General features: G+C 41.9%; 1 protein-coding gene across 1 annotated transcript; it reads right to left on the bottom strand.

Annotated features, from left to right (window-relative positions):
- Positions 1–224: 224 nt before the first annotated feature.
- Positions 225–596, bottom strand: LOC130739868 (uncharacterized). Its single transcript, XM_057592315.1, has one exon. The coding sequence runs from the start codon at positions 594–596 to the stop codon at positions 225–227; it is 372 nt and encodes a 123-aa protein (XP_057448298.1).
- Between the last annotated feature and the right edge of the window lie 14,792 nt (positions 597–15,388).

Genomic DNA, 15,388 nt, shown 5'->3' on the forward strand with positions numbered 1-15,388 from the left:
AAACTTCACCAAAAACTTCACATTTATACTCTAACTCACATGAGTAATACAATAGTAATATTAGGGTCTTACAATACCACCCCCTTTAAAATAGTTTCGACCTCGAAACTTAAGTTTCTACAAACAACTCGGGATGTGACTCCCGCATTTTATTCTCTAATTCCCAGGTGGTATCGCCTGTCGCTTGATTCCAAACACTTTCACCAAGGATACCACCTTGTTTCTTAAGCGTTCATACTCTTGTCGAAGATCTTGATGGGTGGCATCACCATCGTCAGATCATCCTTTAGCTGAATATCATCAGGTTCAATAACATGATAATCATCAGCCATGTACTTCCGAAGCTGCGACACGTGAAGTACATAATGAATGTTGGATAGGAATGGAAGCAACGCAATCCTATATGCCACTGGCCCAACACGTTCTGTAATCTGGTACGGTCCAATGAACTTTGGAGTGAGCTTCTTCGACTTGATCTCCCTTCCGACACTTGTCATCGGGGTGACCCGCAAGAAGACATGATCTCCAGCTTGAAATTCAAGTTCCTTTCTTCTGTTGTCAGCATAACTCTTCTGACTACTCTGCGAAATCCTCATTCTTTCTTGAATCCGCTTCACCTCTTATGTGGTTTTTTGAACTAACTCAGGCCCAATAACCAAGTTCTCCCCATCCTGATGCCAGCACAAGGGTGTACGACACCTCCGACCATATAGTACTTCATACGGTGCCATCCCTATGCTCGCATGAAAGTTGTTGTTGTAGGTGAACTCGATCAGCGGCAAAAAATCGTCCCAACTTCTTTGATGATCTAGCACCCAAGCTCTTAGCAAATCCTCCAGGGATTGAATAGTCCTTTCGGTTTGCCCATCCGTCTGTGGATGATTAGCTGAACTTAACCTCAACTTGGTTCCCAAAGCTTACTGCAGCGCTCCCCAGAAACGTGAGGTAAACCTCGGGTCTCTGTCCGATACAATGCTAGACGGTACCCCATGCAGACGTACAATCTCAGCTATGTAGATCTCTGCCAGTTTCTCCACCTTGTAGATCAGATTGATAGGCACGAAGTGAGCAGTCTTCGTCAATCGATCAACTACCACCCAAATTGCATCAAACCTCTTTCGCGTTAGTGGTAACGCTGTCACGAAGTCCATAGAGATGTTGTCCCACTTCCATTCCGGAACATCCAACGACTGTAGTTTCCCTGCTGGTTTCTGATGTTCCACCTCCGCCTTCTGACATGTCAGACAGGTCGACACATACTCAGCCACCAGAAATGAAGTTTCAAATCCTGATACATCTTATTTATTCCCGGATGAATACTCAACCTGCTCTTGTGACATTCATCCAAAATCAACCTTCATCCAAGATCAACCTACACGCATACCCGTCCCTTGCAACGCAGTATGCTATCGTTCCCGATAGCAAACTCTGGCGCCTTCCCTTGTGTCACAAGTTTGCGCCACTCAATCAGTCCTTCATCGGTCTCTTGTTTCGACTTTATGGACTTTCCTGGCGCGAGCTTAACGTCTAAGCTTAGGTCTTGGAATGTCTCCAACAATTCTAACTCCTTGACCATCAACGAGGATACATGTATAGCCTTTCGACTAAGAGCGTCAGCTACAACATTGGTCTTCCCCGGATGATACTGCAGAGTGAACTCATAGTCTTGTAGAAACTCCATCCACCTTCAGAATGGGTGGCGAGCACGTCGGGGCTGAAAGATGAGGTGCTTGGCGTGGTACTCTAATCAGAAGGGACGACTACTAAGAGGGCAGAGCAAGCGCGGGGCAGGAGCGATGGCATGGCGGGAAGGAGCAGAAATTAGGACAAGAAATAAAAATGTACTCTTTTTCTCCATCGCGGTAGTTTTTTAATGAGGCATCACTCAGTAAATGTAAAAATATCTTTTTACAAACAAATACAAAAGGATATTCTCAACGAAACTCCTAACTCAAAATTGAACTGTAACGGTTGCTTGGTGGGAAAAATTCCCTGAAGGTGGCGATCCCAACACGACCTTGATGTCTTGGGATCGCTCTGGAAAGTCCGGCGCAGCCGTTACCACCCGTCGGCGACGTGTGCGGATAAGCTTCTTATCCCAAAAGCCTCCCTGAAATATGGCCGAACGTAAGTGATGACCCTATTTTAGTGGTGTTTTTAGGGTAATTTCTTTGTTTGTTTTGAGTCTTTTTGTTGAGTCTCATGTAGTGTTTCATGCATTCTCATGCACTTTTATCTTTATTTGTGTTTTTACTTTGTTTTGGTAATTTTGTAGTTTTGTAGGGACTTTTCTTGCATTTTAAGTAAGTTTAGGACTTGCATGTTTTTCCTATATTATTTGAGGGTCCTCTTTGCTAATAGGCTCTTGGAGCTTCTGGATATTTCCTTGGCTTGGTGGTTAAGTTTTCAGGTTTGAAACTGAAGGAGAAGGAAGATCAAGAAGCTTGGAATTGAAAGAAGGCTTAAAGAGGCTTGAAGAGGAGTTTAGAGGAAGATAAAAGGGCTTTCCAACGAGCTTAGAGCGCCTAGGCGTGCTCCATTGGCGCCTAGGCGCCAATTGCATTTTCCAGGATTTCTAGAATTGGCGCCTAGGCATGCTCAATTGGTGCCTTCCAGAGGCATGTTTTGGGCATGGATTTGGCGCTCGGGCGCTCTGAATTGGCGCTTGAGCGCCTAGACTCGTGTGTTTTGTCTATAAATAAGGTTTTAGCCAATTTCTTTGGAACACTTAGTCATTTTACTCATTTTGGATCAAGTTTAGAAGCTGAGGAGAACCTTGGGGCTTGTGAGAGGCTTCCATCTTGTTATTTTTCTTAGGTTCTTTACATTTCTTGTATGGAATCACTAGCCATGAGTGGCTAGTTTACTTTTTTCTTTGGGTTTAAGTGATTCTATGAAACTCTAGTTATAATTCCTATCTCTATGCCTTTGCTCTTGATTCGACCTTGAATTTCAATTCCATTTGCATGCTTAGCTTGAATGTACAACTTGCTATAGACTAGACTATAATCATATCGGAAGATTGTTGTAGTTTGGGGACATGAATTGAGATTAACCCTTATGTGCTTGCTACTAGGAATAGAGGAAGGGTAGGGTTTTGTTGGCTTGAACATAAAGAACTTAGAGCCTCAAATGCATGATTAGGTACACAAGGAATTGGGCCTAACTTTCAGTTTGAGGGAATTGCTTGTATGAGGCATCAACAAGAAGTTAACTAGGCTAGAACGGCAAGGAATGAATCAAGGTTTCACATGCATAAGATAGGCAGACTTGAGTGGATTAGATGATCGATAACCCAAGGCATTTTCATCAATTCTTATTTTCAACATTTTCAATATTGCTCTTTTGCAAATCTTTTGTCACAACAACCAAACCAAACAATTGAATCTTTTATTGCTTTCGAAACTTAGAAACTTTGCGCTTAAACCCATGACTCTCCCTCACAATCCCTGTGGATTATATATTAAAACCCGGAGATATCTGTACACTTGCAGATTGACCAACAAGTTTATGGCGCCGTTGCCGGGGAATTGTTTGTGATTTTTTGTTTAAGTTTTTAGTTTGTGGTTTTATTTTTTGTTTTTATCTTTGTCTAGAATTGGTGCTACTAATCTTTCTTTGTTTTAGTGTCACACTTTCAGGTTGCTCTCACGGGAGACACCGCCATGGGTGGCCAAATGACGGAGGAGGAGATGCAAGCCCACATTGAGGCGAGAATCCAAGAGGGGATCACCCTCCGGTTATGAAAACAAGAAGTTGAGAATGCCAACCGGTCTCTACGAGAACTCACTTCAGCTACCATGAGTTACGATTATCCCGGGAGTATTGTTTTTCCCGAGGAAGTGGGAAACTTTGAGTTGAGACCGGCATTCACCAACTTGGTGAGCCAAAGCCAATATGGTGGAGGTGCCCTAGAAGATCCTCACGCTCACATGGGGAGGTTCATCCGGAATTGCAACACTTATCGGGTAAACGATGTTCCAGCGGATGCAATTCAGTTGAGCTTGTTTCCATTTTCTTTGAAGGATGTAGCTGAGGAATGGCTGAATTCACAACCTCAAGGGAGTATCACTACTTGGGAGGACTTGGCAGAAAAGTTCACAACAAGGTTCTTCCCAAGAGCCCTTTTGAGGAAATTGAAAAAAGACATCATGAATTTTGTGCAAACCGCTGAAGAGAATCTCTATGAAGCTCTTGAGGAAATGCCCTCAACACAATCTCACCCAAGCTGAATTGGTTGCAACGTTTTATGATGGTCTACAATACTCTTGGAAGTTTGGTTTGGACGTGGCTTCTAATGGAGAGTTCGACGCTCTTCCACCACAAGCGGGGTATGACTTAATAGAAAAGATGGCAGCGAGAGCCATGAACTCCGAAAATGATCGTCAAACCCGAAGAAGTATGTTTGAAGTTGAAGCTTATGACAAGCTCTTGGCCTCCAACAAGCAACTCTCTGAACTAATGACGGAGATTCAAAATCACATAAAGGCAACCAATTTGGTCGGTGCTACAGTAGCCAAAGTGGAGTGTGTGGCTAATGGGGGGCCTCATGTTAGTAATTTTTGTACCATGCCTAATCAAGGTTTCCGGGGTCAAAGCTATGGACTTTCTCAACAAGTCCAAGAGCAAGTTGGTGAAAATGATGGTGGCAAGAAGAGCTTAGAGGAACTATTGGAGAGCTTCATCAACTGCACGGTGAGCAACTATAAGAAACAAGAGGCGGCTATAAAGAATTTGGAAAGTCAAATTGGCCAGCTGGCCAAGCAAATGGCCGAGATACCTCAAGGTAAGTTTTCTCCCGATTCTTTAATTTTGTCTAAACAAGAAAATTCTGTTGTTGTTACCACTAGGAGTGGGAGAGTGTTACATGAGTCAAAAAAACAAGTTGAGGGAGAGAAAAATGAGAAAGTAGAGCAAAAAGATGAGGGTGTCATGGAGAAGAGAGTGAGTGAACCGGTGAAAGCTAGAGTTGTGAGTACTCCTTCTCCTGGACTCAGCAAGATTCCATTCTCCAAGGCTTTGGTTAAGAAAAATCTGGATAAACAGTTTTCCAAGTTTTTGGAGGTTTTTAAGAAACTCCACATCAATATTCCTTTTTCTGAAGCCTTGGAGCAAATGCAAATCTACGCTAAGTTCATGAAGGATATCCTAAGTAAAAGAAGGAAGTTGAGTGAGGTAGATGAAACTATCATAATGACCGAGGAGTGTAGTGTCATTTTGCAAAGAAAAATGCCTAAGAAGAGAAGTGATCCTGGGAGTTTTACTATCCCAGTGGAGATTGAGGGGTTGACTGTTGTTGAAGCATTGTGTGATTTGGGAGCGAGCATCAACTTGATGCCGCTTAGCATGTTTAGAAGGTTGAACTTAGGAGAGGTCACCCTGACTATGCTCTCCTTACCAATGGCGGACCGATCCCTAAAAACACCATATGGGATTGTTGAGGATGTGATGGTGAAGGTGGACAAGTATGTGTTCCCCGTGGACTTTGTGGTGCTGGACATGGAGGAGAATGCAAAGATTCCTCTCATTCTAGGCTGACCCTTCTTAGCCACTGGTAGGGCTAAGATTGATGTTGATAAGGGTCAGCTCATTCTCCGAGTTGGTAAGGACAAGGTAAAGTTTTCGGTTTTCAATCCTACTTTGCAAACTAACCTTAATAATGATTTTATTTGTGATATGATCAACAGCTTGTCCAGGTCTTCAGGAGAGATCCCCAAGGTAAGTGAAAAAGATGTTGATCTTAAGCAAGCTCTCATCAAGCTTGTTAGTGAAAACAAGTATGGGGGGTCGAAAGAAGAGAATTTCCAAGCCCACATGGCCCGATTTATTCAAGCTAGTCGCCTTGTAAAGATGGAAGGTGTGACTAGTAATGAGCTCAAGATTAAGCTCTTCCCTCACTCCTTGAAGGGGGGATCAAGGATTTGGTACGATGGTTTAGATGATACCCTCTCTTGGGAGGAATTGTTCCAAAGGTTTTGTGCAAGGTTCCTACCTTGCACATGTGGAAGGAAGATTGATGGTAAGGAATTTCCTTCCTAACACCAAAGGAAGGAGAGTCCACCTAGGACTATAACTTGGGGTTGCTTGGGAGACAACCCAAGTCTTGTTTTATTTGTCTTGTTTGTTTATTGCATTTTGCAGGGAATGAGAGCATGGATTCTGGAGTAGGAGGTGTGTCTAAGGCCTCCATGGTAACTTGCAAAGGAGGTTGACTCTTTCCCTTAGTTAAGTTCATGCATTTTTGCATATTTTTCCTTTGTAGCTTTTATTTTTCTTTTGATCATGCACTGTTTAGTTATAGTCGTTTTTTGGGTCTTTACTTCCCTATACTCACATGTTTTTTTTGGGGGGTGAGTGATTGCATGTTTGGGGAAGAGAGGAGGAGACTTCGGTCTTCCGAGTGTTTCTTGAGAAAGGGGTCGGTGTGAGTCCGTTAATGGTCTATCTTTGACCCTTCACCATAAAAATTCTCTAGAGGATCCTGACTCACTTGCAATTCTTGATTCTGCATTAATTTCACTCATAGCATGCTTTGTGATTCTTGCTTTATTCTTGAGACTTGTAGGATTTCTTGAGATTCTGAATTTGTTGGTTGAACATTATCCTTAAATGTCCCATTTGAGCTTTATCGGAGAATTTGTTGTAGCCAAAAGATTGGGACGGATGTTTGGTTGGAATATTGGGGAGTGATGGTCCTTGGTATATTTGTATGGAGCTGAAAAAATTGTGAAATAGTCTCTTGCCCCAAGAAAAATGTTGTTAAAAAAAAAGGGAAAAGAACTCCTAAACAAAAGTTGGAGTGGAAAAGAAAAAAAGAAGGAAAAAATTGAAAAGGGGGTGCAGGAGACTTGTGCTAAAAAGTTTGTTGTGAAAAGCTCTGGGGTTATTAGAAGAGGACCACACTCAATGTGCTTTGAAGCCTAGATTTTCCTTAGGGACCAACCACCATTATGTTTTACCAAGCCAACGTTTCAACCCTTTTGAAAGTCTCTTTGAATATTCGCATGTTTGATCTTTGTTGCTAATGAGTGAATGAAATTCAGGACTTATGAACTTGCTTGTGTGCTCAGTGCACTAAATTAACATCTCATCCTAGGATTTTTAGATCTATATTCTTCCCATGAATGGACTCTACACTCTTCTCTTTTCAAAAGATGCATGAAGTAGGTTGTTGGGTCTTTCTCTTGGAACTAGCTGTGGTTACTTTGTCCCCCCTGTTTTTTGTGAAGTATTCTTTGTTGGGCACTTGTTTGGGGAGCATTTCTTGCGCTTGAGGGCAAGCGAGTGTTGTTTACGCTCGAGGGCGAGCTGTCGTTGAGTATAGTGGTGTGATGACCCTATTTTAGTGGTGTTTTTAGGGTCATTTCTTTGTTTGTTTTGAGTCTTTTTGTTGAGTCTCATGTAGTGTTTCATGCATTCTCATGCATTTTTATCTTTATTTGTGTTTTTACTTTGTTTTGGTAATTTTGTAGTTTTGTAGGGACTTTTCTTGCATTTTAAGTAAGTTTAGGACTTGAATGTTTTTCCTATGTTATTTTAGGGTCCTCTTTGCTAATAGGCTCTTGGAGCTTCTGGATATTTCCTTGGCTTGGTGGTTAATTTTTCCGGTTTGAAACTGAAGGAGAAGGAAGGTCAAGAAGCTTGGAATTGAAAGAAGGCTTAAAGAGGCTTGAAGAGGAGTTAAGAGGAAGATAAAAGGGATTTCCAACGAGCTTAGAGCGGATAGGCGTGCTCCATTGGCGCCTAGGCGCCAATTGAATTTTCCAGGATTTCTGGAATTGGCGCCTAGGCGCCAATTGCCTTCCAGAGGCATGTTTTGGGCATGGAATTGGCGCTCAGGCGCTCTGAATTGGCGCCTGAGCGCCCAGACTCGTGTGTTTTGTCTATAAATAAGGTTTTAGCCAATTTCTTTGGAACACTTAGTCATTTTACTCATTTCGATCAAGTATAGAAGCTGAGAAGAACCTTGGGGCTTGTGAGAGGCTTCTGTAAGATCAAGTTTTGATCGAGTAGTACAACTCTATGTTTTGATGATTACAAGTTAACATTTTAGTATGAACAATAATGGTACTCTAACGTGTTTTTCTGAGTGTGTTATCTACAGGCTCTGACCTCAATTTATCCCACACAAATCAGAAGTATTGTGCTTAAAGAGTGACCCAAGCAACGCTTTCGCAACATCTATGTTCACTCTGAACAGTAGAAAAGCTTCAGAAGATCTGAAGTTATACAAGCTCTGATATGGACTCAGTCACTTGAAGTTCTGAAGATCCAGACGTTCTGACAACCCAGAAACTCTTAAGGTTCAGATGTTCTAATGGTGTAGAAGACTCTGAAGATCCAGAAGCTGAAAAGTGGAGACTCTGAAGTCCAGAAGCAAGATGGCTCTGAAGACCAAGTACTTCCCTCTGAGTTCAGAATCAGAAGGTACAACGGTCAGAGGATCCCTGCTTCCCTCTGACTCTGATCAACGAGCTTCACAAGTTCCAACATGAAGCATTCATCTGATCAGAAGTCTACTAGGTTAAAGGTCAAGTCACTTTCCAAAGTACAAAAGCAATGTACTATCCTGACGACCTACCTAACATTCTCAGCCACAACAGAAGCTGGAATTTCCAGGACTGCCCTCCAACGGTAGCATTCTCATGCAGCGTTCAAACCCTAATCCTTGGAGTATAAATAGAGGCTGAAGATTGAAAGATGCGGTTGGAAGAATCTCACACGCGCAAGCTATATTCAAACCTTCTAAGCATTCTTTCATCTTGAATACATTGTGTTTACTATTAGCTTTTCAGAAGCAAATTTCTTTGTAAACATTCTTTCTAAAACAGTTGTTTAGTTACCTTTAGGAGATCAAGTTTGATCGGATCCTAGAGAAGACTAAGAGAGTGAATCTTAGTGTGAGCTAAGTCAGTGTATTGTTAGTCACTTGTAGGTTTCAAGTGCAGTTGTAACAAGTACCTGATTAGTGGATTGCCTTCATTCTAAGAAGGAAGAAATCACCTTAACGGGTGGACTGGATTAGCTTGAGTGATTCATCAAGTGAACCAGGATAAAATCCTTGTGTGCTTTTCTATCTCTTATCTTAAGCACTTTATTTGTTCTCGAAAGATTTGCCAAAATCTTTAAGGTGGAAGTTTTATTCTGAAAACGTTATTCAAACCCCCCCCCCCCTTTCTACCGTTTTTTATACCTTCAATTGGTATTAGAGCGCAAGTTCTGATTACCACACCTAACAGTGTTCAGTGATCCGGGCCGGTGTGAGAAACAATGGCTACCACCAGTGAAACGCAAAAAGATGGTTACAATGCAAAGCCTCCCATGTTCGACGGTCAAAGGTTTGAATATTGGAAAGATAGAATTGAGAGTTTCTTTCTGGGCTTCGATGCAGATCTCTGGGATATTATTGCGGATGGCTATGAGCGTCCAGTTGATGAAGAAGGCAAGAAAATCTCCAGATCAGAGATGACTGCTGAACAAAACGAGAAGGCTTGTAGGATTGTGCGTGTCAGAAGTGACCATGGTGGAGAGTTTGAGAATGACAAGTTTGAGAGTCTGTTTGATTCCTATGGAATTGCACATGATTTCTCTTGTCCCAGAACTCCTCAACAAAATGGTGTTGTTGAGAGGGAGAACAGAACTCTTCAGGAGATGGCTAGAACCATGCTCCAAGAAACTGGCATGGCTAAGCACTTTTGAGCAGAGGCAGTAAACACAGCGTGTTACATTCAGAACAGAATCTCTGTGAGACCAATTCTGAATAAGTCTCCTTATGAATTGTGGAAGAATATAAAACCCAACATTTCTTATTTTCATCCTTTTGGTTGTGTTTGTTATGTTCTTAACACTAAGGATAGATTGCATAAGTTTGATGCTAAATCTTCTAAATGCTTATTACTTGGTTACTCTGATCGATCTAAAGGTTTTAGATTTTATAATACTGATGCTAAAACAATTGAAGAATCTATACAGGTTAGATTTGATGATAAGCTTGACTTTGATCAGTCAAAGCTAGTTGAAAAGTTTGCAGATTTAAGCATAAATGTTTCTTACAAAGGCAAAGCTCCAGAGGAAGTTGAGCCAGAGGAAGATGAACCAGAAGAAGCTGGTCCCTCTGATTCACTATCTCAGAAGAAGAGCAGAATCACTGCGGCTCATCCTAAGGAATTGATTCTGGGCACCAAAGATGAACCAGTCAGAACCAGATCAGCCTTCAGACCCTCTGAAGAGACCTTGCTTAGTCTGAAAGGATTGGTGTCCTTAATTAAACCCAAGTCAATTGATGAAGCTCTTCAGGACAAGGACTGGATTCTGGCTATGGAAGAAGAATTGAATCAATTTTCCAAGAATGATGTTTGGAGCCTAGTAAAGAAACCTCAAAGTGTCCATGTGATTGGAACCAAATGGGTGTTCAGAAACAAGCTGAATGAGAAAGGAGATGTAGTCAGAAACAAGGCAAGGCTAGTTGCTCAAGGCTACAGTCAGCAGGAAGGAATAGACTACACTGAAACATTTGCTCCAGTAGCAAGACTAGAAGCAATCAGACTGCTGATCTCTTTCTCAGTGAATCACAACATAATTCTACATCAGATGGATGTTAAGAGTGCCTTCCTAAATGGATACATATCAGAGGAAGTCTACGTTCATCAACCCCCAGGTTTTGAGGATGATAAGAACCCAGACCATGTTTTCAAGTTGAAGAAATCTCTCTATGGTCTGAAGCAAGCTCCTAGAGCATGGTATAAGAGACTCAGCTCATTTCTTCTAGAGAATGAGTTTGTAAGGGGTAAAGTAGATACAAATCTCTTTTGCAAAACTTACAAAGATGATATCTTAATTGTGCAAATTTATGTTTATGATATTATATTTGGTTCTGCTAATCAATCTCTATGCAAAGAATTTTCTGAGATGATGCAGGCTGAATTTGAGATGAGTATGATGGGTGAACTCAAGTACTTTCTGGGAATACAAGTTGATCAAACACCAGAAAGAACATATATCCATCAGAGCAAATACACTAAAGAACTTCTGAAGAAGTTCAATATGCTGGAATCTACAGTTGCCAAGACTCCAATGCATCCTACATGCATTCTGGAGAAAGAAGATGCAAGTGGTAAAGTTTGTCAGAAGCTCTATCGTGGTATGATAGGATCACTTCTATACTTAACTGCATCTAGGCCAGATATATTGTTTAGTGTTCATTTATGTGCTCGTTTCCAATCAGATCCAAGGGAAACCCACTTAACTCCTGTTAAGAGGATCCTAAGATATCTGAAGGGTACCACTAACCTTGGCTTGATGTATAAGAAAACATCAGAGTATAAGCTTTTAGGTTATTGTGATGCTGATTATGCTGGAGATAGAACAGAGAGAAAAAGCACTTCTGGAAATTGTCAATTTCTGGGAAGCAACTTAGTCTCATGGGCAAGCAAGAGGCAATCAACCATTGCACTATCTACTGCAGAGACAAAATATATCTCAGCAGCAATATGCAGCACTCAGATGCTCTGGATGAAACATCAGCTGGAGGATTACCAAATCCTTGAGAGCAATATCCCAATCTATTGTGATAACACTGTTGCAATTTCATTGAGTAAGAATCCTATCTTACACTCAAGGGCAAAACACATTGAGGTAAACTATCATTTTATTCGATATTATGTACAGAAGGGTGTACTTCTTCTGAAGTTTGTTGATACTGACCATCAATGGGCAGATATCTTTACAAAGCCCTTAGCAGATGATAGATTTAATTTCATTCTGAAAAATCTGAATATGGACTTGTGTCCAGCATGAAGATGGATCAGAACCTCTGACTATGATGCTTCTTTATCAGAAGATGTCTAGTTCAGAAGGTAACTCTATCAGAGTTTAAGTACCCATTGGTGCTGACTCTGAAGCTGAGACAGTAAACGTGTGTCAGTAATTATGATACATAGTTCCTTGTGCCCGTGCTGGCAGTCTGTCGTAATGAGTGTTAATGTGCTTCTCTCCCTCGTGTGATATGTTTATTAACTGTTACTATGATGTCTTTAATTTTTAACCGTTGATTTTACTTTGCCTTTTGATCAACAACGGTTATTTTCAAAAACCCACTATACACACACGTTCTCCTACACTTACGGATTTACTCTCTCTCTCCTCAGTTTTTTTCAAAATCCTTATCCCCACGATCTCTCTCTCTCTCTATTCATCCTTTTCCTTTCTACCCAAAACCTTCAACCGCCTTCAAGATGGTGAGACCCAACAGAAACGAAACTGCAGATGCAACCAGATTTCCTGTTATGGTAGTAGGTCAAGCTACAGGTCAATCGGGTCCTGAAACTCAAGGTCAAGCTCAAGCTCAAGGGAAGATGATCCCTATTGCAGAACGGGGTTGTGCCGTTCATTGTGTCTTTGCTACTGAAGAACTCCAGGTTCTTGCTGAATGGAGATTCGACCTGGACAATATCGCTGCTAATGGGTATGATCTTCGTCCTGAAGTTCGTGTTCAAGGCTGGGAAGAATACTTCAACAGGCTTCGAGGTCCAATTTATGTGAAATTGGTCAAGGAATTCTGGAAACACGCCGATTGTGATGACACACAGATGGTCTCTTACATTGCTGGCAGAAGAATCATCATCACAGAGAAGTCGATTGTTGATCTTCTGGGTGCACATACAGGATTAGGGTATAGATTCCAACTGGCGGAATCGAAGGTGAAACCCAGGACAAAGGAAGAAACCAACAAGGCTCTCTACACAACATATAAGCCTGGCAAGAGTGACTACAAGGTGGTGGATCTTCATCCAAAGCTGAGGATATGGCACAAGATTCTGCTTCACTGCATTAATCAGCGGCCAAAGGGAAGTTCTCCAGACTACATCAACTTTTGTCAAAAAGTGATGTTGTTCTTCATTCAGGATCATTAGACGATCTGCCTTCCCTTCTTCCTGTTCTCTTACCTCAAAGAGTGTATCAGGAAATCCAGAACCACTGCCTCTATCAAGTCTGCTATCAAGTACATCCCTTTTGGAAGACTGCTTTCAGATCTATTCATTGAGAGCAAATTCGTAGAAGATCTGATTACGGCAGGATGCACAGAGGATCTGTCGACCATTGCTAGTGATGTCTTCACCTCTACCTCTTTGAAGAAGATGGGATTAATCAAGACCAAGGTTGCTCCTATTCATGAAGACACTTCTGATGAAATCAGACACAGAAGAGTCCTTCTGGTTGATTTCCCCCTCTGGTCTCAAGCAGATGATCCAACTGCCATCCTGTGCTACATTGATGATTTGAGGAGACAAGGGTATGAGATTGATGTGGACGAGTTCTTCAAAGAACTGCCACCAGCACCAGAGTATGATTCTCCTCCCAAGAGGAAAACTCAGAGAAAGATCATCTTGGAGGAATCCCCTGAAGAATCTGATCCCTCTGAAGCTGTTCAGAAGAAGAAGAAGAAGGCTGACAAGCCTAAGAGGAAGCACGAGGAAACCACCAAGCCAGATGCTCCATCTGATGGTGATAATGATGATGGTCCTTCTCCTCCAAAGAAGAAAAAGAAGCAAGTGAGGATTATGGAGAAGCCAACCCGTGTGGAACCAGCTGCTGAAGTAATCAGAATGGAGACTTCTGCCAGAGTCACTCGGTCTGCCGTGCGATCATCAAGTAAGTCTACTGTTCTTGATTCTGATGATGATTTAAATTCGCTTGATGCACTCCCCATATCTTCACTCCTTAACCGCACAGCCACCCAACTCACTCATATTCCAGAGTCTCAACCAGCTGACCAAACCACTTCTCCACCAACTTCACCTAGGTCTTCATTTTTCCAACCTTCCCAACAAGAAGCACCTCTTTGGAACATGCTTCAGACTCCAAGACCCTCTGAACCTACCTCACCCATAACCATTCAATACAACCCACTAATCTCTGAACCCATTATTCTCGAACAATCTGGACCTGAACCCAGAACTTCTGATCACTCTGTCCCCAGAGCATCAGAAAGTCCTGTTCGCAGAACCACTGATACAGATTCCACAACTCCCTGTCCCTCTGTATCTTTTCCCACCAATGTTGTTGATTCCTCACCCTCAAATAACTCTGAGTCTCTTCGCAAATTTGTTCAAATTACGAAAGAGAAAGAGTCTGCCATTCCAGAGTACTACCACACAGTACCTAGCCCAAGGAAATACCCTGGACCTAGACCAGATCGTCTAGTTGACCCAGATCATCCTATCCAAGCTGATCCTTTGAATGCAGCAGACCCTTCAGCTCAACCCATTCAACCAGAACCAGAAAACTCGGTATCTAACCCTTCTTCAGTTAGATCACCAATCCCTCAGGTTGAAACCTCTAAACCAAACCTTGAGACCCACACCTCAAATGTCCAAACCTTAGATGTTGGTTCTCCTCAAGGAGCTTCTGAGGCCAATAGCAGCAATCACCCCACCTCTCCTGAAATCAATCTCTCCATTGTTCCTTCCCTATACCTACCTCAAGTCAAATTCTCTTCTTGAGTGCATTAGTGTCTTTAATCATGAAGCATCACTGATGATTCGCAATGTACAAGGTCACACTGACCTTAGTGAGAACTCTGACTCTCTTGCTGAAGAATGGAATCGTCTGAGTAATTGGTTAGTTGCTCAAGTTCCTGTTATGATGAGTCATCTCACTGTGGAAAGGAATCAGAGGATTGAGGCTGCTAGGCAGCGCTTCAACAGTAGAGTTGCTCTGCATGAACAACAGCTGAGAGTTGAGTTACTTGAAGCTATTGAGGAAGCAAGAAGAAAGAAAGAACAAGCAGAAGAAGCTGCACGTCAAGAGGCTGCACAAATTGAAAATGCAAGGTTAGAAGCTAAAAGACTACAAGCTGAAGCTGAAGAGCTTAGATGTCAAGCTCTTGCACCAGTGCCTTTCACACATGCTGATTCTCATTCCACTCAAGCTCCTCACTCTGCTCAGGATGTTCCCTCTGCCTCTACTCAGCCAAGCTCTTCCAGACTTGACATGTTGGAACAACGTCTCAACTCTCATGAGACTCTGCTGATGGAAATGAATCGAGCTATTCAAGAACTTCTGCGTCGCTCTGAAAAGCCCTAGTTTTTAGGATTTCTTTCGTTTTTATTACTTAATTTATTTTTACCTTTTCTTTAAGATATTTGCATTATGTGCTATATTTTGTTTACTCTTTGTTTCTCATTGCATATATATAACATGTGTTTGCAAATTTTTTTTTATTCATATCTATCATGTTTATTACATCATACATTTTTTTTTCCTATATAGAATGGAGGATCCTTCCTCATTCTTCTGCATTCCTGGCGCTGCTCCACTCTTTCCCTCTCTAGACGATCTAGTGAATACTCTATGTTGCCGAGCTTGATGCTCAACTCATTCTTCTCCA

The sequence above is a fragment of the Lotus japonicus genome, chromosome 1 (genome assembly GCF_012489685.1).
Source record: "Lotus japonicus ecotype B-129 chromosome 1, LjGifu_v1.2".
In the NCBI taxonomy this organism is placed as follows: domain Eukaryota; kingdom Viridiplantae; phylum Streptophyta; class Magnoliopsida; order Fabales; family Fabaceae; genus Lotus; species Lotus japonicus.